At 42.6% G+C, this 21,724-nt stretch overlaps 2 protein-coding genes across 4 annotated transcripts; both read right to left on the bottom strand.

Moving 5' to 3' along the window:
- Nucleotides 1-1,954: 1,954 nt before the first annotated feature.
- Nucleotides 1,955-7,023, bottom strand: LOC135417576 (caspase-8-like). The gene is made up of 7 exons (XM_064662018.1): nt 6,646-7,023; nt 6,262-6,367; nt 5,005-5,140; nt 4,805-4,920; nt 4,189-4,324; nt 2,704-3,205; nt 1,955-2,407 (listed from the first exon to the last, which is right to left on the bottom strand). The coding sequence occupies exons 1-7, from the start codon at nt 6,957-6,959 to the stop codon at nt 2,272-2,274; spliced, it is 1,446 nt and encodes a 481-aa protein (XP_064518088.1). The 5' UTR covers nt 6,960-7,023; the 3' UTR covers nt 1,955-2,271.
- Nucleotides 7,024-9,187: 2,164 nt separating this feature from the next.
- LOC135417577 (caspase-8-like) lies at nt 9,188-20,856 on the bottom strand. Of its 3 annotated transcripts, none has more exons than XM_064662019.1 (8): nt 18,455-20,856; nt 15,633-15,962; nt 15,294-15,399; nt 14,157-14,295; nt 12,980-13,068; nt 12,225-12,336; nt 10,704-11,193; nt 9,188-9,941 (listed from the first exon to the last, which is right to left on the bottom strand). In XM_064662019.1, the coding sequence occupies exons 2-8, from the start codon at nt 15,941-15,943 to the stop codon at nt 9,764-9,766; spliced, it is 1,425 nt and encodes a 474-aa protein (XP_064518089.1). In that variant the 5' UTR covers nt 15,944-15,962; nt 18,455-20,856; the 3' UTR covers nt 9,188-9,763. The 3 variants fall into 3 exon arrangements, with proteins under 3 accessions (XP_064518089.1, XP_064518090.1, XP_064518091.1); XM_064662020.1 differs by having other exon boundaries at nt 19,333-20,856; XM_064662021.1 differs by having other exon boundaries at nt 19,548-20,856.
- Nucleotides 20,857-21,724: the final 868 nt, after the last annotated feature.

The raw sequence follows: 21,724 nt of genomic DNA, 5'->3' as shown, positions 1-21,724 counted from the left end.
ATATACAAGCTTAGTGATCTGGTATCTGCAGAAGTGGTGGCTTTAGAAGCCAGGAAATCGATTTAAAAACTGGGATCAGGCTATGCTGGGCTGTTGTGTTTATACCTAAGCTGGTACAGGTGACAGATGTGCAGTACAAGTTGTGGTCTGACTTTGCTTAGTAAATATGTGAACAGAGAACTTTCTGCTGCACTTCAGAAAGCCTTTTACTTGAGAAAAACTTCACAAATGAAGAATAGCTTATCAGCCTCCAAACAATATTTGAATGTTGAGCCTCATTTTAAATGAATCCATTTGTTTTCTGGTATTTTGGGATTTTTTTGTGGGGGGATGGGGGTGTGGTGCTTTGGGTTTTTTCCCTCCCTTATTTTACAGCAGCTCTGTTCCTCTAGCATTATAGTGTTGTGTTGTCTAACACTAGACATCTCAGTAGCTGATGTTATGTCAGCCCTATATATTTGTGATAAAATGGGGGTAGAGATTGAAACTGTTCTCTGTGCATGCTTACCACAGGAGGCAATATAAAATGTTTCAAGGAGCCGGGTACTTAACAAAGTACTTAAGTGACTTTTTCTGTGCTTAGAACTAAGACTCAAAGATCAGTAAGTGAACACAGGATAACTGGACATTCTCAAATGTGAAGCTGGACATTCTGCAGTTCAAATGTGTAATTGTGGTGTTTACTTCTTATAATTTTCTTGAACAGTCTCTCTATTCTTTATTGTCAGGCAACTGCTATATGGAATTGCAGAGGACTTGACTCCAGAAGATGTCAAAAGTGTGAAGTTCTTGCTCCAAAAAAAATTACCTAAGAACAAGCTCCAGGATAATGCACTATGAAAAATGATCTTGAGAAGTTTTTTTGCAAGGTTAGTTCAGAGTGTGCTAGTTCTTGAAGGAAGGGAGGAAAGAGCAAGCAGTCTGCTCTCATGAAAATCTGTTGTTGAAAGAATTTTGATATCAGTGAAGGATTCAAGAGTTAAGAGCTGGGAGAGGTCACTTACTGATCACCATTATGGGCAAAAGACTCAAAAGAGTGAGAAGTAAAATAATCTTAAAAACACCTTCCCCCTACCCCTCCTTCCTTCCAGTTTCTACCTCCTCCCCCCAGCGGTGCAGGGAAGTGCAGTTACGGTCAGTTGTTGTTTCTGCCACTGCTCAGGGAGAGGAGTCCTCCCCCTGCTCCCGTGGGGTCCCTCCCACAGGAGACAGTCCTTGATGGACCTCTGCAGTGTCAGTCCATCCCTTGAGCAGCAGCTCTTCCCAAACTGCTGTCCCGTGGGTCACTCCTCCATGGGGTGCAGTCCTTCACCAATGAGCTGTGCTGACATGGGTCCCCCACAGGGGCCACAAGTCCTGCTTGGGAAAAACCTGCTCCAGCGTGGGCTTCCCTCTCCATGGGCTGCAGGTCCCCAGCAGGACCATGCTCCATCATGGGCCTCCCATGGGGTCACAGTCTCCTTCATGCATCTACCTGCTCCAGCACGGGCTTCTCCATGGGCTACAGGGCCTTAGCTCTGGTGCCTGGAGCACCTCCTCCCCCTTCTTCTGCACTGACCTTGGTGTCTACTTTGTTGTTCCCATTTTCTCACTCCGCTCTTCCCTGGCAGGAATTTTCACTACTCAATAACTTTCCATTCTTAAATATGTTATCACAGAGGCATTACTATCACTCCTAATTGGCTTGGCCTTGGCCAGCAGCAGAAGGCCTGTCCTGGAGTCAGCTGGCATTGGCTCCACCAGACAGGGGAAGCTTCTGGCAGCTTCTAAGAGAAGCCACCCCTGTAGCCCCCCTGCTACCAAAACCTGGCCACAGAAACCCAATACACAGACACATCCTGCTGAGGATGCTGGAGGACAAATGCTTGACTTTATCCTGAGGTGTACTAAGCCACTTAGAAGGAATGATTTTAAGTGATGGGGAGAAGTAACAAAACACACTTATGCGAGCTAATTATTTCCTATAAAATTTGCAGCACTCCCTCCTTTATTTTGCAAAACTTAGTTAGGCATAAAATATACAAGGTTTCATAACAGTTGTCTTTTAAAATCTGCCTACTGGAGACCAGCTCAGAGATGCTCTCCAGTATAAAGTGTCACATGTACTAATAGAAATTTCTTAAGGCTTTTTCTCCTCAGCTGTATTTTCAGTAATAGTACCTGCTGTTGTAGTAAGAGCAGACACACTGAAAGTCTGTTTTACCAAATTCTTAGCTGATACAGCTGATTCCAGAATGCTGCAGCTCCCTCTGACATGTAGTTCTCTCCCATTTAGTTAACAGGAAAGATGAGCTTTTTCTTTAATGTGAAAATTGGCTGTGGCATTTGCTTCTCTGCATTCCGCTCACCAGTTTTTCTGCTCACTTCTCGATTCACTGCTGTCAGGATGCTGACAACATTTTCTCCTCTGCAAAGACAAAAGTACATTTTGTATTAGGGAGGCAGTTAACAGGAAAAATACCACATTCTCATCTGTCTCAATCTATACCAGTGCTAATGGCTCCTGTTTCAAATAGGCTCCATTGCAGTTAGCTAAGCTGCTTTGAACAGCCTGCATGGTTTTGCTCTGTCCTACATTACTGTTTTCACTCTGAGTGATCACTCCCATTGCATATCATCTATCTCTGCATCCAAATAAAATCCCTGTCATTTAGAAGGAAAACATGGGTGTTGCCAAAAATAAGCTTATGGAAACACAGGTACCGAGGACAGCGGGACTCCAAGTGCTGGCACAACGCCTGTATGTACCAGGTCCCCTCCCTTGGACTTCTGTAGGAAACATAATCTTGCAAGGTAGCCATGCCCAAGAGGAAGTCTGCCTCTGCAGGGATGCAGTCGCGCTGAAATCTCACACCTCTTTCCACAGAAGCATCTTCCTCTGCAGAATCTGCTTCAATGGTCACGCCTTTATGGAAAGCATTACCTTGGCAGGCCTGAATAAAAAAGACTTTTGGTTTTCCAGCAAGTGAGCGGCAATTCTGTACAGTGAAAGAAGTGGTCAGTTCCCGGATAGGTACTTCCTGCCCATCAACACCGTATATAATGCCTTTTTTCCCATGAGACAGGATACAGCAAACAAAACAGTCTTTGTCCTCGTGGTCTTCACACCGGAAGATGTTCACAGTCTTACGGATTTTGTCTGCAGTGAGGTCTCTGTATTCTTCTATTCTAAAATGAAGCTTGCTAAAGACATTTCTCAGAGCCGCTGGAAGGTAAACAGAAGGGAAATTGGAGACATTTCATTATATGAAAGTTGGACTATGCAATAGCAAATTGTATTTCTAGAGGTAATTGATTTATTTTTTTTCAGATCCTGCTACATGACTACATCCAAGTAGTTACATTGCTGGTCTGAAAATAATCGAGTAGTCTAATCACTAATCATCTCTCTACTGAGTTCCCTTAATTGTCATTAGAAGGCATCCTTGCAATCTTGCCTCCATCTGGAAAGCATACAGAACTATTAAGAAAGCTGTATCTCTTTCCCCCACCCACTTTACAGCTAGTCCTTTTGGCTCTCAAAACGTGTTGGACAGTGCAGTTGCTTCAGTTGCTTTACCCAAGAGGACAGCACTACCCATCTGGGAGGTACCCCCATCACAGGAAGAAAAACCTTGGCTCTGACTCTTGAATTAAGTTGGATTCAGCTCAGTCGGGGGAGGCCCATTGATGGATTTTATCTCTTGGCATAGATAGCGCAAATACACTGATCTGACAGATCCTAGGACCTGCCATGAGCTCTGCTGCTGCAGGACAGCCTGCTGAAAACAGGGCCTCTGAATACCAACATCCTCCCTCCTTTTTTTTTTTTTTTTTTAAAGTTGGATCTAAAATAATTAACGCCCAAGTCTCATTCAGCAGCAGATCTGTTTCCAATTCTGCGTATTGTAATAGTAGTGTGCACAAAGCTGATGCAAAGACAGCCTAGCTTGTAAAGTCCAGGCTCAGGTTGCTGTTTAAGGTTGCAGTAAACTCAGGAAACGTGCAAAATACTGGCAAATTGTTCTGTGTCAACCAGTAAAAGCTTGAGTTGATTAGGGCTTGTAAGCATAGTAAACAGAGCTACTGAGCCACTACAACAGAAGTATCCCAGAAAGGGAAGACTGGAATCCAGACCTTTAGTATAGAAAAAGAAACAAGGTATCTGTTTTTGAAGATTCGCAAACTCCTCTTTAACATTCACTGTACCTGCATCCACGTCTGTCCCGTTCCGGTCCCTCAGGTATTTGTGTTCCAGCACAGTTTCCCTAGCTTTTGCAAAATTGTGATTATTCAGGATTAGGCACACTCCACAGGGTCGGCTAGTCATTTTGTAAGCCTCAAGCTGTTGAAAAGAAAGACTGCTGGTGAAACTACTGTGCTTTCCTCCAGAGTGCAGCAGGGTACAGAGCCAGATGCTTTCCTCTCCAGGCAGCCCTCTCTATACAGCTTTGCTCCCAGGACCTGGCAGGGCAGTGTCCCACTGCCTTTGGGAGTCTGTGCATGACACTCCCCTGACCACCACTGTCATGCTCAGCCCACAGGGGGTGCTGCCTTCACCCACAGCTCCGTGCCAAGCCACCTGCCAACTGCGTATTCCCTGGTACAATAAACTCGGCCTGCCTTGCTCCCCTTGCAGATGATTGTGAAGCTGTAACACTGCAGCAGCTGTGCCTGTGACAGAGCCACAGAATAATGGATGTAGAGTGGTGCATTCTTCTTTCTAGACCATACTTTTAACAGTTGGTCTATAATAACTGTTCACTTCATGGAGGGGTGATCTCTTCAAAGACAAAATGATGATGTTTCTAAGAAAATGACATACCTGGGAAGAGATATTACAACTGCCAGGAAATTGAGGTGCCACAGATAATGCCAGATATCCTTCAGGGCCTCCTGTGCTTCCCCTCTCTTCCTCTGTGATAAGCATCTCTTCTTGACCTGAAAAGCATTTATTATTAGTCCTGTATGATACCTATGGGTTACTTCAAGAATAACTAAGGGGGAGAGGCTGTTTTGTTTTACCAAATAGGTTTAATCCATCTTCAATTCTGTTCCACAGGCTGATGTTAATTTTTTCACAGAGACTCTTCAGCACGCTTAGGTTGTCTTTTCCCAGAAGCCCCTTCTTCTCCATCTCAATGAAAATGTCAAGCATTGTCTGGGTAATCAGAAAGGCAGTTTGCTCTTAGGGCACATCCATGCTGCCACGGGGAGTAAAGTTAGAGCATGTGCACCTAAGCTTTAATGTACTGACAGTACATGCAAGCCACAGAGTCAGTTCAGCTGACTGGTAGCTCAGATGAGACCTCAGCTGAGCCAATTAAACCTAGTTCAACAAAACCTACCAGTACTGTTAAGTAAAAACAAAACCTCAAAACATATTCCTTTCCCTTCTCCAGCTCAGAGTTGCCAAGATCTGACACGATCTAACCCAGATCTAATGGTGGTCATACAGGAATGTATAATACCATTTTGAATGCTTTCATTCATTTGACTTCCAGTGGCTATCTTCTGCACTTAAGTGAAACACAAGAATCACTGTACTGACCATCTTAGGCAATGGCAAAAGGAGTATAACCATACAAGTATGGTGTAGAGATTGCTGTGAAGCAAAAGGGGACTGAAGGGACAGAAGCTCTTGTCAAACAGTGAGTGGCAGAACACAGTGGTCACCCCAAGGGTTTACTAGAACAGCTATCACTAGATGATCATAGTCTATCCCCAAAGTGCTCATTAGACAGAACAAAGTACCCAGCAGGCTGGGACACCATAAGAGCACTGGATCTCCTCCAAGGCTGTTTGTAAACTCCAAGCTCACTGGCCTTAGCCTTCTTAAGGATCTGCTGCTTAGATCTGTATTTTCTGCACTTGGAAATTAAAAAAAACAAAATCACAAAATAACATCCACAGCAGGTGGTTTTCTGTATTTGATAATGGCTTAGAAAGCAGCAAAAAAAAAAAAAAAAAACAAACATCAGGCAAGAGGAGTGAATGTGCTCATCAGTCTTTCATTGATTAAAGCCACTGAGTGCCCTGAGCCTCGTGTGGTGCTTGGATGTGACACCCTCAGTGCCTGGCACACTGGCTGTGACATGGCTGCAAAGGCTGTGCCCAACACCAGCACAGACAAATCCCATGTGCCCCAGGGCCACCCTTTTCCTTGTGGTGTTTTCACCTTAAGAGTGATGCCATAAAGAAGAGATCCATTCCCCCACGGGCAACCCTATTTCCTCTATGGATTATAATAATAATTTAAAAAAGTATTAAATAAATTCTTACAGTCTCAGGGGTTAGCTTGCTTTTTGGTAATTCTCCATCCAAAAGTAACTTGAAAGACATCAGCTCATCTTTGGTGATGTCTTCTGAGAGCTGAAAGAGCAAGTATCTAGAAAGAGAAGTGGAGGGAACTGTTTCATTGCGTTCGCAAGCATGTCCCTGAGCACAATTTAACACTATTGCACTGCCCCTTTCGCCCAGTCTGCCCCCCGCACAACCCGGTGTCCCCCTTCTGCTGGGCTGAAATGCCACCTTCCCGTACAGCCTGTTCCTGCTTTCTCCTGGAAGCCGCTCGGGTGCAGCCGGAGCTCAGCGCGGCGTTCAGAGCAGCAGAAGGCTCTGCCCGGCCCGGGCGGGCGGCGCTCCCGGAGCCCGGCCCGCACTCACCTGTAGGGCGGCACCCGCGCCCCGCCCGGGCGGGCAACCTGCAGCTCCCGCTCCACCTGCTCCCGGCTGGAGCCCAGGTGGGCAGCCAGGAGGTCGATCCTCCCGATGCGGTAGAGCAGCTCCCTGAGGAAGGCCAAGTTCCCCGCCTCCAGCGCGCCCCTCTCCTGCAGCGCTTCGAACAAGTCGTGCGCGCTCCGGGCGGCTTCCAGCCTCCTCCTGGGGACGTGCTCCCGGCTCAGGAACTTCAGCGCCGCCAGCTCGGCCTCGTCCAGCTCCTCGCTGACCGCCAGCAGCTCCCACCGGGGCAGCTCCATGGCCCGCCCTCCGCCGCGGCCGGACTGGGCGCTTCCTGCCTCCGCCGGGACGGGACGGGCCCCGGGGCGGGGCGGGACGGGGAGGAGGCGGGGCCGAACCCCGGGGCGGGGCTTCCCTCTGGATTTGAACATCCGGAGCGAGACAACATTATTTCCACCTCGGAAGCTAACAGTCCTCCCCAACTCTTCTAACTGTTTTCCTTTTCCAATAGGATCCCTCTGATCTTGCCTGCTTTCAGCTTAAGCCTGCAGGATTTCAAATCACCAACTTCTCTTTCCTACCAGCCTTCTGGCTCCACTCTCTATGGTAGTGCTTCGGCTGCCTAAAAACAAAACGCAAAATTAAGTGCCAGGATTATTTGGTGACAACATTTGGCCTCCCAGACATGAGTTGGGAGGAAAGAAAAGGAAGGACAGGCAAAGTAAAAAACAAAGCTGAGGGCCTTTAGAGGGGAAAGGAAATTGTCTCTCACCATTCTGTAAACTGTGCTACACAGAGGAAAACCAGAGTTAGGAAATTGCAGAACCAACTTTCTTCTTACCACTCAGTGCAAGAGCCACCCTGCTGCAGGTGTGTGTGAGCATACTTTGCTCAGAACCATACAACTCAAAATGTGTTTTCTCCTTCCCCAGTAGCTGCATGAGCCACATATAAGTTTACAGTATGGCTGTTTTCTGCAGTCCTTTAGGGCACTTTGACAGGTTTTCTCTTTCTTTTTCATCAGCAAGAGATAATGGTAACTATAAAAGTGGCCTGATTTTAACAGGTATAATAAAACACCAAGCCAATTTAATGACAGGGTGTGACTGACCAGCACCCCCCGACACACACACGCAGTGAAGACAGCTCAGAGGGCAAAAAGGCAAAGGGCAAAAAACATATGATCTCAGGGAAGACAGATCATAAAGAAAGTTCCATTTACCTCAACATCAGGGAGATGGGAGGGTAACCTTACTTTTAGAGAAGACATCTACACCTGGGAATCACCAGGTACCCTGAGACAATTAATGAGGAATAATGTCTTCCTGAGCTAGCAAAATGAGCAGGGAGGGTGTGAATATGTGGCTCTACCCAACCCAACATAAAAGTATAAGACCTGGAAAACTGATAAAAATACTTAAACTTTGAAAAGAGCAATGGGCTTGAGCTGGCTTCAACCCACAGGTTCCACCACGACTGGGGATGTTGAATGTCATGATGGTGAGCATACCTATGTATCTCTCTCACCCTACTAAATGAAAATCCTGTGTAGCACCAAATATACCAAAAAAGTAAATTTAATATCCAACTCCTCCTCATATAAAAGAGCTGAAAGAACTTGGTCTGAGTGTATTGAACTCTGATAGAGAGAAATATGAGAAATAAAAATGCTATTGATTCACAACTTCACTTCTGGAACAGCTACCACCATTCAGCAAGTTTCTCCCAGAGGGAAGTTATTTAATTTAAGCTATATTTCCTTTTCATAAAGCAACATCCACTAATCTAATCTAACTTCATATCAGGGTCGCACTGATGAAAACATTATAAAAAATGTAAATAAATTGTTGCCACATTTCCTAAATGGTTAACCAAGTATCAGCCACAGAACCGCACCATAACTGGTAACAGCTTCTTGTAACTTTTGCTGCAGTATCATTTACATAGTGCTTGTAATGTCTATTTATTATTTATGAAACCAATGTGAACAGAGCTGTAATTCTAAGAACAGGCAGTCTCTCTTTTACTTGGAAGGTGAAAAAGCATAAGGGGAGCAGAAAACAACTACCAACACATTGCGTGGAATCAGAAAAAAATATTCGCTTCCAGAAGGATTGAATAAAGAGCCCTCCTTTATGGCTAGACGTGGATTTCCAAAAAATCCAAACTGAAAAAAGCAGAAGTTACCACGTGTCTCAAATTCATCCTTTATCTTTTTATAAACTCAAAAGGGATTTAGCTGTTAGAATCCCATACAGCTCCCACATAATACCTACACATTGCTGAAGATGCAAGATAAGAATGGCCTCACGGGCATTAGCTGCCATTATCATGACAGTCCTGATCTTACTCTTTCCTACCATCTCTCCACCTGCTGTTGAAGAGATATCAATCTGCTACCCCTTGGGGTGGCTCCCATGAAACACTCCAACAAGAGCAAAATGACTTCTGCTGAGGTAAAAGTGTTTGTCATGTTGACTGTCCCTTAGACAGTCCATCCAACAAAGGAACACACCACAGACCAAGGTGATGTAAAAAACAAGACAATTTATTACAACAGAAACAAGAGTACAAAGAACTTCCTTCCAGTGTTCCACAGCCATTCATGACACACTGGCCCCTGGAAGTGCTGAGAAAAAATCAGAACCTTTACTGTTAAAAAGCTTACACCAAAATGCTGCTTAGCCAAGTAAATTAATAACATAAACTAAATATCTGGAGGAAAAGAACCATTGTACTATCATAATCATGGTTTTTTTGGTCCTTCTGGATCAGGATGTTATTTTCCATGAAAAATTATAGCTTCCAAAGATAGACCTCTGGGTAAGGCAGTTACAACCCTACACATGCTTCCTCACCTGAAACCCAGACCGAATATACTCCACTGCCTCTGCAGGACAAAAAGCCAGATCTGTACTCTTCCACAGCCTTACCCAACTGCCACAGATCCAGGTGGCAGAAGACTGATTAAATATAGAAATTTTAAAATTTAGGTAGGTCCTATGGGTCCTTCAAGGACTGGGGCTAACTGCACAGATCTAGATAATTTCTCATGTAAAGTCTCTTCCCTGTGGAAGCCTAAACTGATTGCATTCTTATTTTTCTACTTTTTACTTGACTGTCCTTGTGGAATTTCGAAGATCAGTTGCTTCCGTAGTGTTGTTATTATTTGTGGCATCTGCTTCTCTAATTTTCCTCCTGGCATCTGATTCCATACTTTAAATTCTTTTCCTCCCACTTCCTTGTTCACTGTTGTCAGGATGGTTAGGAGATCGATGCGGCTTGAACAAAAATGAAGGAAAGTCACATTGAAATACGTGGTACTTGCAGGTCAGCCAATAAGGTGATCTATGTTTGCTCCAATAAAGTGGTATCTCTGGGATGACTGGAATCCTGCCCCACCCTACCTGTCACTGAAATTGCACACTCCATTGTATAACAGCAGGATTCAGTATGTTTGAGGGAATAAAAGCAACCTCCGTGTAGCATTGCTTTACCAGCAAACACAGTCTCCTGCTTTAGTTATAGTCAGAAGAGAACACCAAGATGAAACAGGGCCAAACCTGTACATTCTGCATGTCTTCTTCTGGACATCATGAGAGAGTGATGTCTGAAGGGAAATTCTATGTTCTAAATCAAATTTATGAAGGGATGGGAGGAAGGTAACAATGAAAATTATGACTAAAGAACACTGATTGTCTGTGCAATCACTCAACAAATTCACTTTTATCAAGTGTCACTGGAACAAAAATCATTTATCAGCCAAAAAATGTTAAAAAACACACATACACATACACACACTTGTTTTTGTGTAATGCTTCAGCATTACAACCCTGGTTTTGTCACAAGGAAGTAATTTATACTTTGGCTCATCCGTAGAAGAATAACAATGCCCAATTCCAAAATAATTACTATTCTCCGCTGTCCTGCAGGTGAAAAACGTTATATAGCAAAAATGCAAAACACTGATGTTTCAGCACAGCATGCTTCAGTATGTATGTCTGCAATACCCCAAATGTACAAGAATTAAAAACAGTACTTACAGTGGGCAAAGCGACTCCATCTTGTCACAGAGGCATTGAATGTAAACACTGCCAGTCTCTCTATTCCGGAAGGACAAATAGTCTTCCACTGTAGACATGCCAACCAGAATATCAGCCAGATCAGGAATGGAAGTCAGAGGAGTAGCATCTGTCCCAAGATGTCCAGAAAAGTCTGATTCTACTGGAACAGCTGGATGACCAACAGAGCCTTGGCAAGCCTGGATGAAAAACACCTTGGGTTTACCAGCAAGAGAGGGACAATTAGATCCACTGAAGCAGGAGACTAAATCTCTAATATTTACTAACTCATCATCAATGCCTTTTATTTTGTGTTTTTCACCATGGGAAAAAATGAAGCAAACAAAACAGTCCATGTTTCTATGATCTCTTTTGCTGTATTCTTTAACTTTCTCATATATTTCTTTTGCTTCCAGATCCATGTGCTCAATTGTCTCAAACTGAAGCCACTTAAAGACCCTCTTCACAGCCTCTGGGAAAAAAAGTCAGAAGGAACTTGTTAAACATAAACAGTGACAAGAAAGATGCAGAAACATCAGTGTCTGTGTGGCAGATCAGATATTAGCAGAAATGTTCAGATACCACCCATAAACTCACCTGGACTGACTCTTAGCCTGCCAAATCTTATTAGAAAAACCCATGCCTAATTTGCCTCATTTTATCTTTTTAAACACAGCTGGGTTAAGTACCATGCTATCTAAAATAAAAACAGGTTTCAGATTATAATGATGTATAGGTACGAGTTAGTGAAGTTCACTGTGTTAAAGCAAGCTTTAACTGCGTGTTGCATAACAACCTCAGATGCCTAAGAACAACACTTGGCAAGTTAAAGAAGTACCACCTCTTTAGAATGACAAAATCTGCCAACCTCAAACTAAATAGGTCTCTCATTCTGTGAAAATTATCAACGCAGCAAGAAGGAAGGCAGAGTAACCTGCTCACAAATGCTCTGAAGACTTCTCAGCAAATGGTGACTTAATTGTTGTGTGAACTGCGAGAAAGAAGCTGGGAAGGAAGAAGCCTGTACATGGGCTGGATGGAGTTAATATCCTTGATGTGTCCTTTCATGAAACAGATTTTACTTTTTTAAGATAAACTCTTATCTTAAAAGTGACTTGCAGGAAGACAGGCTTTAAGGAAAATTACAGAGCATTTCTTTGATCTTTGAAAATAATTTAAGGACTTAAAAATATTTTTCTATGATAGCTAAGAATTAAAAACAATCAAAAAGTGAAAAGGTGGAACAGTAATCCCTCCTTCACTACTTCGTAGATATAACCAAATGCTTTTTGACTACAAAAAAAAGCAGATCCTTCTTTAAGCCATCGGCTAAACTGTTGGAAGTGGCATATTCCCAATTTCTACAGTGACTGCCCCTGCAGTTACTCTGAAGGCCAAGGAGTACAGTGGACATGATTCTTCCTCACAGGAAAGATTAGATAATTGTCTTGGAGAATCATTAGAGAAAAAAGCAAATCAGTAATTGGATTAAAAAGTACTTACCTCCATCTTTCACTGTTCCTTTTCTGTTGCAACGCGGATTGTTAAAAATGTGGTTGTTAAGAATCACACAGTAACCATGGGGGTTATTTTTCATCTTATATGTTTCCACAGGCTGTGGAAACAAAAAAATCAGGTAAGAAAGCAATGCCAAGCATTCAAAAGAGAAATACACTATACACAGATTATTGGTCCTTCATTACCCAAGGACAAAAATTGCAAGGGCTGAGAAACAAGAAAGGAAAAGCCTAAGAATACAATCTAGCTACAGAGGAGAGGAATTTGCATTGTCTCCCTGAATCCCTCCTCCATTCTCTCTGTGTTGAGCATGCGATTTTGATATGGGAGCAAGTGAATATTCAGAAATACAAGTCTGCATGTGCAGAGGAAAAATTCCTGCACCCTACCCTCTAGTGGTCCTTGTGGGATTCTAGTGAGGTAGCAAGTTCTGCTGTTCTCTTCCCATCTGTCCAGGAATGTCCCATCCAGGACTTTAATGTCACTGTCTCCATTATCATTAAGACAGGTTTTCTTCACACAACAGCTTCATTTATTACTTAAAATGTTGCTGACAGTCCTGTCCCCAGAAAGGAAGAGGTCTTGGTCTTGTTTGGAAAATAGGAATTGTTCCAAGGCCTACATATAAAGCCAGAACCCCTCCCTCTCAGCTGTTCTACCTGCTTAGTCTTAAGAATTTATGCTCCCTCTCCCGGAAGTTTGGATAAATAATTTAAAGGTAATCTTCAAGTATTTCTCACCAGCTGTGTTGTCTTCCCCTCTGCTCCTTGTTCCCCTGGATGCAGAGAAACAGACACAGGATAGTGGAGTTCTTCTTTAGAATAATTTTCTTAGAAGGAAAAGATAAACAGAATTTTTAGGATTTACTGTTTGGGTGATGCAAAATGCCAGCATAATGGAAGATCTCCTCAAAGCAACAAAACACTTATTTGAATACAACTTTCTGAAAAAATTTTAAGAAATCATCAAATCCATGACTCTACCCAAGAAGCTAAATCACAGTGCCCCTTTAACAAGTTACACAGATATGTTTAAATGAAATTTAATTGTCAAGGCAACAAGATCCACACGACATGCTCTTTTTCTACTTATCAAGGGGGACAAAATAGTAACAACACTACTAAAAAGCCATTCCCTGGCACAGGACTTAATTACTCTAACCGCCCTTGGCAATTTTCTTCTGCTCTTTTAGAGACAACAGTAGAGGTCAGCAGCACAAAGACATGCAGGGGAAACTCCTCTGCAGCTCTGCAGGGAACTGTATGGACTGTATAAATGTGTCTAAGAAGACTCATGTCCTGAATCATTCAAAATGAAGTTATGAGGAAAACAGGTCTCAGTTGCTACTGAGACATCCTGTTTTCCAAAGAGTAAGGCCCGGCTGTGGTGTCAGAAGGCACCACCTCAGCTGCAACAGTCCAGATATACTGAAGTCCTTGAAATTTCTCATCTGGTTACAGAAAGCTACACTTTAGCCAAGTACTGGGTCTTTAGGGACTTTGACTAAGAACAAACATCCTGGCTAACAGAAGGTAGTGCTGACAATCTCCCAGTACAAGTTTCCCTAAGTCAACTGTCACTGCCAGTCTCTTTCAGTGACTGAAAAGCTATGCTGGTCCAAAACCAGCACTGCACTTTTTCCTGAACAGATAAATTGCACTTAAGGCAAAGAGGAGGGAGAAGAAGACCATTTACAAGGCACAGAACATGTTTCAAGGACGGATACAAGAAGGTATGATGGGATAATGAAGTAGCAGAAAACTTCAGAAACCAGAGGTTTCTAGAGGCGCTCTGCCTGTCCCAGGATACTGTAAGGTCTCCCTCTCATCTTTAGACTTCTAAGCTGTCAACGATGGAGCCAAAAAGCCCACAAAAGACCCCAGCTCTATTATTAAACAGCAGATTAAATAAATTTACCTTTCTTTTTTTCTTCATAGATATCAATTTTTTTCTTTATGTCAGCTCTAAATGGGTTTAATATATCTTTCAGCGTTGTCAGGTCATCTTCTTTAATTATCCTATTTCTTTCCATTTCCAGAAAAACCTGCAACATTGACTGGTAGAACAAGAACACATAACCCAAACTCAGTAACTGCAGGCACCTCTGGACAGAGCACAAGACAACATCCTCACTCACAGAGACTGACCAGCTAAAGAACAACTACTTTTTCCTCCAAACCTCATTAAAAGAAGGATCATGATGCAACTGAATAAATGCATCACTAAGGTTAGGACAGGGTGAATAGAAATTGCCAGTGGCTGGGTTATCCTGCTTTGTTTCAGCAGCACAAAGCACCGATGTGGGTAACAACATGGCATCCTGTCGTGCCTTTGTGTTCTGATGAAGGGCTGTTAAGTCCTTTAGCTATGCCATTTTACATTTTCTGTTACAGAAAAGGTGTTCAGGGCTAATTTTGTTTATTAAAGCTCAACAGTCCACAAAGTTGGAAGTAAATCTGCTAGTATTCCTCTAGGTGCCACAATACACAAATAGGTTTTTTAAGAAAGCTTCTTAATAATACCAGGCATTTTTATAACACTGTTCATTATTTACAAGTGTTAAACTAGCTCATTAAAACTCTTAATACCTTTGAGGAGAAGTTAACAAAATGCCATTACTCCAAATTACAATAAAGAAGAAAATTTACTCAATGACATACAAAAATTTGTGGTTGAGCTCTCACACTAGAGCTCAATTTTCTGTCTCCAAAACACTGTTTTTCCTTTAGCAAACATCAGTCTTCTTAGATACAGTAAATGCCTTATAAATGTCTTATAAATATCAAGCAAAGATTAAAGGAAGAGCTTGATGGATTTTGCAAGAAGAAAAGATTAGGGAGACAGGTGGTAGAGAGAAAATAAGACAAGGACAGCAAAAAAGGGCAGAGAAAAGATACCATGAAGAAAATAAGGGTCCATTCTTTCACAGCACATCACAATTCTTTCAACAACAGATTTTCACGAGAGCAGACTGCTTGCTCTTTCCTCCCTTCCTACAAGAACTAGCACACTCTGAACTAGCCTTGCAAAATTTCTCAGGATCACTTTTCATACAGCATTATCCTGGAGCTTGTTCTTAGGTAATTTTTTTTGGAGCAGGAACTTCACATTTTTGACATCTTCTGGAGTCAAGTCCTCTGCAATTCCATATAGCAGTTGCCTGACAATAAAGAATAGAGAGACTGTTCAAGAAAGTTATAAGAAGTAAACACCACAATTACACATTTGAATCGCAAAATGTAAAACTTGCTATGGGAGGAATTCATGCTGTAATAAATACAATTATGCTGGGATATTCATAAGACAACAGTGCAGACAGAAAACAAGACACTACACAACTGAACTGTTGTACATTTTGTGTGCAACATTTTGTGTTACTGTTTCTCTGCTTACCTGTAAGATGACACCTTTGCCCTGCCTTGGACCTGCAGCTCTCTCTCCATCTGCTCCCGGCTGGAATCCAGGTGGGTGGACAGGAGGTCCATCCGACCGATCCAGTAGAGCAGCTCCCTGAGAAAGGCCAGGTTCCCTGACTCAATCATGTCTTTCTCCTGCAGCACTTCGAAGAAGGCCTTGGGCTCCTGGATGGCTTCCAGCTTCCTCATGGGAATGTGATCCAGGCTGAGGAACTTCAGTGCCACCAGTTCATCTGTGACCAAAGCCTCGGAAACTTCAAAAAGGAGTTTGTGGAAGTCTGTACTCATTTCACATCAGGATTTGGATCTAAATACAAACAGCAGTTGATTTCATTTGTCAGTGACAGTAGTGCAATAACATTGATTTATACAAAAGGTATCACACCATGTAGAATAGCCCAAAATAATGCAATCAGAAGTACTTCAGTAGAGGGAGGCTGCCTTTATAGCAGCATTATAGCTTTGATAAAGCATTATAGCTTTGATGCTTTGCTCTTTTGGTTCTCTGGACTTAACAAGGAGTATTAAAACCTCTGTACTAAGTGACAGTAACAGAGAAAGTCATGGATTGTTCTTGCTTCCTATGGTGTGTTTAGGCAGTAGGAAGTACCAATGTACAGGATGTACAATCCTGGCAGGCTGCTGCTGTTTTTGTTTGGGCTTTGGGGGTTTTTGATATTTGATCACATTTGGGAGCAACAGCCACTTGCCAATCTGAAATATAGACTATGTAATAAATGAGACTGCCAAGTTTTACACCATAACAAAGGTTTTACATGGTAACAAAGCTAAAGAGTCCACAGGAGTATAACTGCTCTAAGCTATCTGGCTTCTCCTTTCTTTTTACCTCTTCTGATGATGGTCAGCATACCCAAAACATCTCCTCCTGTTTTGGTTTATCTACATCAAATAAAACTCAGTTCCTAGCTCTCAATCAATTTGTAGTATTAAATACAGATCATGTCAACCCTTTTAAAAAGGCCAGAAGAATTCTTATAAAATTACCTCTGTTTCACTGAGCATGAAATACCACCTCTCTTCCCCTCCACTTCCTCTATCAGCTTTAGAAATATTAAACTTGGCTTATGGATTCAACTTTTAGCACAAGAGAAAGTTAGAAAATACCAACTGCAAGCCTTGCAACTATCTCACGCTGACACTTAAAGGACCTGCCTCTGCTGATGTCACAACCCAGTGGTAGGGGTGTGATGTTTGTTATAAATTCTTGTCAGGCTGAACAAAGACACCAGAGACGTGTCAGGAACTCACTGTTTTATTGTACCATCGTCTTAGCTGCGGCAACCACCACTCAAAGGTGCTGGCTCACAAACCACAAAGGTACTGGCTCACAAGGAACAAACACCTCCCCCTTCCCACAACAAACTTCAAAATTGAGTATGGGGTAGAATGTGATAGAATAGAAAACAAAGTCCTTAGATCCTGCATTGGTGCTGCCACGTGGATGGTGTGGAGCTGGGGAAAGAGAGCCAAAGAAAAGAGAGGAAAAAAGAGAGAGGGGGGGCTCAATCCACACCCTGTTATAGTTAACCTGGTGCATGCCTCTTATCTAAATTGGACTTTTTGAGCATTTTGTGCCTGTGTGTGCAGCCAGCCCTTCCCCAGGAAGTGAGCTGGGGTGGGTGACTGGGCACGAGTCTCAGGGTGGAGCAGGGAGTTGGCCCAGAACAGCGCTGTGCCACCTCCACAGCCCCTCTCCTCCAAGCACACCTCTCCTGAAGCAATGCTCAGAAAGGCTGAGAGAAACCTGGGTCTCTACAGCTGATACTTAAAGGACCTGCCTCCACTTCCCTCTAGTAAGAGAACCATGTACCACTTTATTCTCTCTGCCTTAGATATGAGACACCTGGGAATCTCTGAAGAGAAACTCAATAGAAATGCCTTCAGAAGAGTTCTCTTGTCCCATTGAGAGACACTGTTGCTGGGAGACAGAAAAGTTGACAAGGGCAAATGAAAACTTTCTACTCCTACACTACTGGAATACTATGCAATCCATTTAATCCTATTGCTACTGCAAATGTTTCCATACCAGGGCTGGTAACTCCAAGGTAGCCCAGCTGACTAACTGGTAATAATAATTAGAAGACAATTGTATTCCGCTCTCCTCCAAGGACCACTCTACAAGCAAAACAGCTTTTTGTGGCATGCTCTTGGTCAGCATTCTGTTGGTTAGCAAGAATGAACGTACAACTGAATCTTAAACCTTTGGCTTCCAAAAAAATGATAAAACAGCAGAATGTGTTGTAACAGCACATACGATTCACTCTCTGCCCCCAAATACCGTTTTCTTTAAATCCAGTCAAACTGAACTCTTAAACAGACTAGAATCCACACCATTCAGCCCATATCACCACAAACCCACTAGTATCTGAATTGTGCTACTCACAATTTGATGATTACAGATCTGACTTTATATTTCTGTATTCACACAGGAAAGAGAAATGTACTTTCTTGGTAGCTAGTTAGGCAATGATCTTCTTTCTCACATAAATCATGCTTTTTGTTTAAGATACAAGGTATATGCTTACAAAAGAAAATCTTTCTTGTAAAGGGAATTTCCATTTTTATTTCTCAAAGGCTGTAAGTTTCAAACCCATCCAATTATTGCAGTTAGAACACATGTGCCACCTATATACTACATTTAAGCTTGTCTGTAATTACAGGGAGGACAACCAAAACAGTGTTTAACTGCCACTTTCTTTTTCTCCCACTTTACTAAATTGAAGACACAACTGATACAACATGCAAACTGAATAATAATAGTAATTTTACATCACTTACATGGGAGGACAGGCTGGAGGAGTGCTGGAACAACTGAAAAAAGTGAGACAGGCATAGTCTCTAAAGTTCCAGGAAAAGTACTGTTGTACGATATCTAATTGTCACATGACTTACAAGAAGTATGTTAAATAAACTGGTCATAAAGCAGCAGATCCCTACTCCACCTATCACAATTCCAGTTTCAGAAAATTGATTATTGCAGAACTTGTGAGAAAAAAATTGTAAGTAAGCCACAACAGTAATCAGGTTTTGCTTTTGTTTTAAAGGGGACACACTAAGCAGCATACCTGGTGCTTTCTAGCACAGCTCAGTACTTTTGCTCTCTTATAAAAACCCTGATTAAGAGACAGCGAGGGAAAGGCAAATCAATTGTATCTTTTAATTTTAGAAGTCTCAGACCCACTGTCCTGCTGTGTCACCAGATCTGCCATGAGTTACCTCCTTTCTCCGAAATCCCTCTCCAATTCACCCTAGCCTATTTTCAACAGGAAAATTATTTCCCAAATAAAAAAGAGTAAACTTTTAGCACCAAATTCAGTAGCAGTACTCAGTAAATACAGGGGACTCAACAACTAAACATTCTTTTGAAATTATTTATGTAATATACTTCCCCATTTACAGGAGAATTTAAGCAACTTCTGACATTTTCACCCTCTGAAGTGGAAAGGTTCCCAACATGCTAGTTACCAGTCTCTTCCATGCAGCAGGAAATAGGTGAACAGTGGTAAGTAGGGCTACCAGGTTCCCAGAAAATTGTGAAGTCAGCATTATGAAGATGGACAGTTAGGAGAGCCAGAATTTGTTAAAATTTTGCAATGAAGACAGTCATTCATTGATTTCAACCTATCTACCTTTACAAACTGAAAATGATAACATACCTTTTGACAGAATGAGGCATACAAATTCCTTCCAAAAGGCTTAGGGTAGTAACAGATCAGAAAACCCGTCCGACTTGTTTCACTGGCACGAGTTGTGCCTTTACCCAAAGGGCCACCACAAGTATGATTTCATCTTCAGGTCCAAAATATGTCTATCTCCATGTCATCTCAAGTCTCAGCAACTCTTTCCCTGGATTAGTTCTTCTGTGTCTTACCTGAATCAAGAGTTCAGTTGCCGTGATCTGCACTGTGTGACAAATACTTGATTGTGGCCTCGCCCTTCATACAGCAGTTTAAAGGACCACCCCTTCCGGTACCATTGTGTCTTTGTAAGTTTTACTTTTGATTTCTTCCTTTCTTACCCTTGATGGAAATATTCCTGTCCTTTCATTAAATTACAGTCTCTCTAATTTCCCTCAGCTTCCTTGCACCCTGGTTTTGTCCCTCTGGCTTTCTCTAGAACTGTCTCAGTGACCCAATCTTTTCCTTGTATGGCCTGCCAAAAATTCAACTCGCTTAGAAAGGGTGGTCTAGAGGAAATGAAACTGCTGAGGCTACTGACTGCTCAGCAACTGTAGTGACTGTAGCCTCCACTGGCACACGGCAGGACACACAGCTTCTGCACAAAAACCGACAGGAAGGACGGGGTACCAGAAACTTGCGGATGTTACAAATCCCACTTTAAGATTCTGGTCTTCCCAAGACTTCCCAACTTCCCCAGCAGACTCTTTCTACACTAGTTTCACTTAAATCTGTCTAAACAAGGGCTGCACAAGACACAACCCTTCCTTAATTCTGTAGGCGGAGAGCACGTGCATATGTTTCTGTGTGCCATCAGTCAGCCTCAACAGCAACCAACCACGTTTGTTTGCTTGTGGGGAGTTGCAAAACTCCCCACCTAAAAATAGTGCAAGCTAGAAATTGCATCCAACAGCACTAAGCAGTACTCTTTCAAATCTTCATCCTAATGTAGGGCTAGTAACCATATACAACGAGTGCTTTGCTGAAATAAACTAAGCTTCACTTCAGCTTAAACCCTGAAGCAGTTAAAACCCCACTGATTCATGCAGCCTAACAAAGTGTAGGGGCCAGTCAGAAATAAGGAAAAGCCTTACCCCAATACATAATTTTTATCTCACCCAGCTCTTAGAACTAAGAATTTAATGCAGTAATAAACAGGAAGGACACAGGCATACATAATAAATGCTCATAACAAAACAACATGGCATTATTTCAGTTAACTCACAAAATTCCCTGTTAGAAGCTTAATCAACAAGGAGCCTTGTTTCTCATATGGCTGCATTTTAGATCTTAAACCAAGAAACAATAATGAAAAAATTTAAGTTAAACGTCATTTACATCAGAGATGGAAGAAATCTTTTTTCACTTACTACCTAAGCTTTTGCCTCTTCATTCCCACTTTTCTCTCTCTCTATGAACATAGCTAGTGGATTTAGAAGCAGGATTGTGGTGAGTTGACCGTGGCTGGATGCCAGGTGCCCACCCAGCCACTCTATCACTCCCCTTCCCAGCTGGGAAGAGATAATAAGATGGAAGACAACTCGTGGGTTGGGATAAGGCAGTTTACTGAGGCTAAAGCAAAGCAGAAGCTTGCACGTGCAAAAGCAAAGCGAAAGACAACAGTGTTTACTCTCTACTCCCACTGTTAAAAGGGGCTGTTAAATATTGTTGCTTAGTTTGCCTGAGAAACTTGCCTGAGAATCTTTAGATAAGACACATAGTTTTGTAAGTAGATAGGATGCACACATCTTTTATGTATGGCTTAAAAGGAGTAACCAATCAGACCCCAGCCTTCAAGGCTGTGAAGCTGGCCATCCAAGACAACAAGAACATAACACCAGCAGGAACCAGCTTCGAGGTTTGGAAACGAGACAATGGATCTTGAGCATGTGCCAACATGTGAGGAAGACTAGGAAACAACCAGTGGGGGAGGTAATATGACCACCACAGGGACTGTGTTTGTTGCAAAAGGACAGAAGATGGCAGCAAAACACCACAAATTGTAATAAGCAAAACAAATATGCGAATAGGTGTTTATGCAAAATATTTCCGAGAAATGGAAAATATAAGCAATCTGTAATTAACTAAACATCAGTAGTACTTACGGAAGGAAAATCCTCAGTGCAGCCCCAGTGCTGCTAATAAAGAATCCTTGCTTAGCAATGATCAAGCCATGTTCTCTTTTTTCGGTAAAAGGAAGCTTGAAGAGCGGTGTAGTGGGAGAGGGCTGCACTGCCATTTGTGTGCAGGTCTGTGCATCACTCCTCCCTGCAGGAAGGAGTGGAGGAAGGTGAGCAGCCTCTGCTCAAAGCAGGCTCCCCGGGGCCTTCAGCAGTGTGAATCCCCCCGTACCCTCGAGTCAGTGGAGACA

The sequence above is a fragment of the Pseudopipra pipra genome, chromosome 7, assembly GCF_036250125.1.
Source record: "Pseudopipra pipra isolate bDixPip1 chromosome 7, bDixPip1.hap1, whole genome shotgun sequence".
NCBI lineage: Eukaryota > Metazoa > Chordata > Aves > Passeriformes > Pipridae > Pseudopipra > Pseudopipra pipra.
Note: the sequence above shows the minus strand (reverse complement) of the source record. Positions and strands in the feature narration are given on the sequence as shown.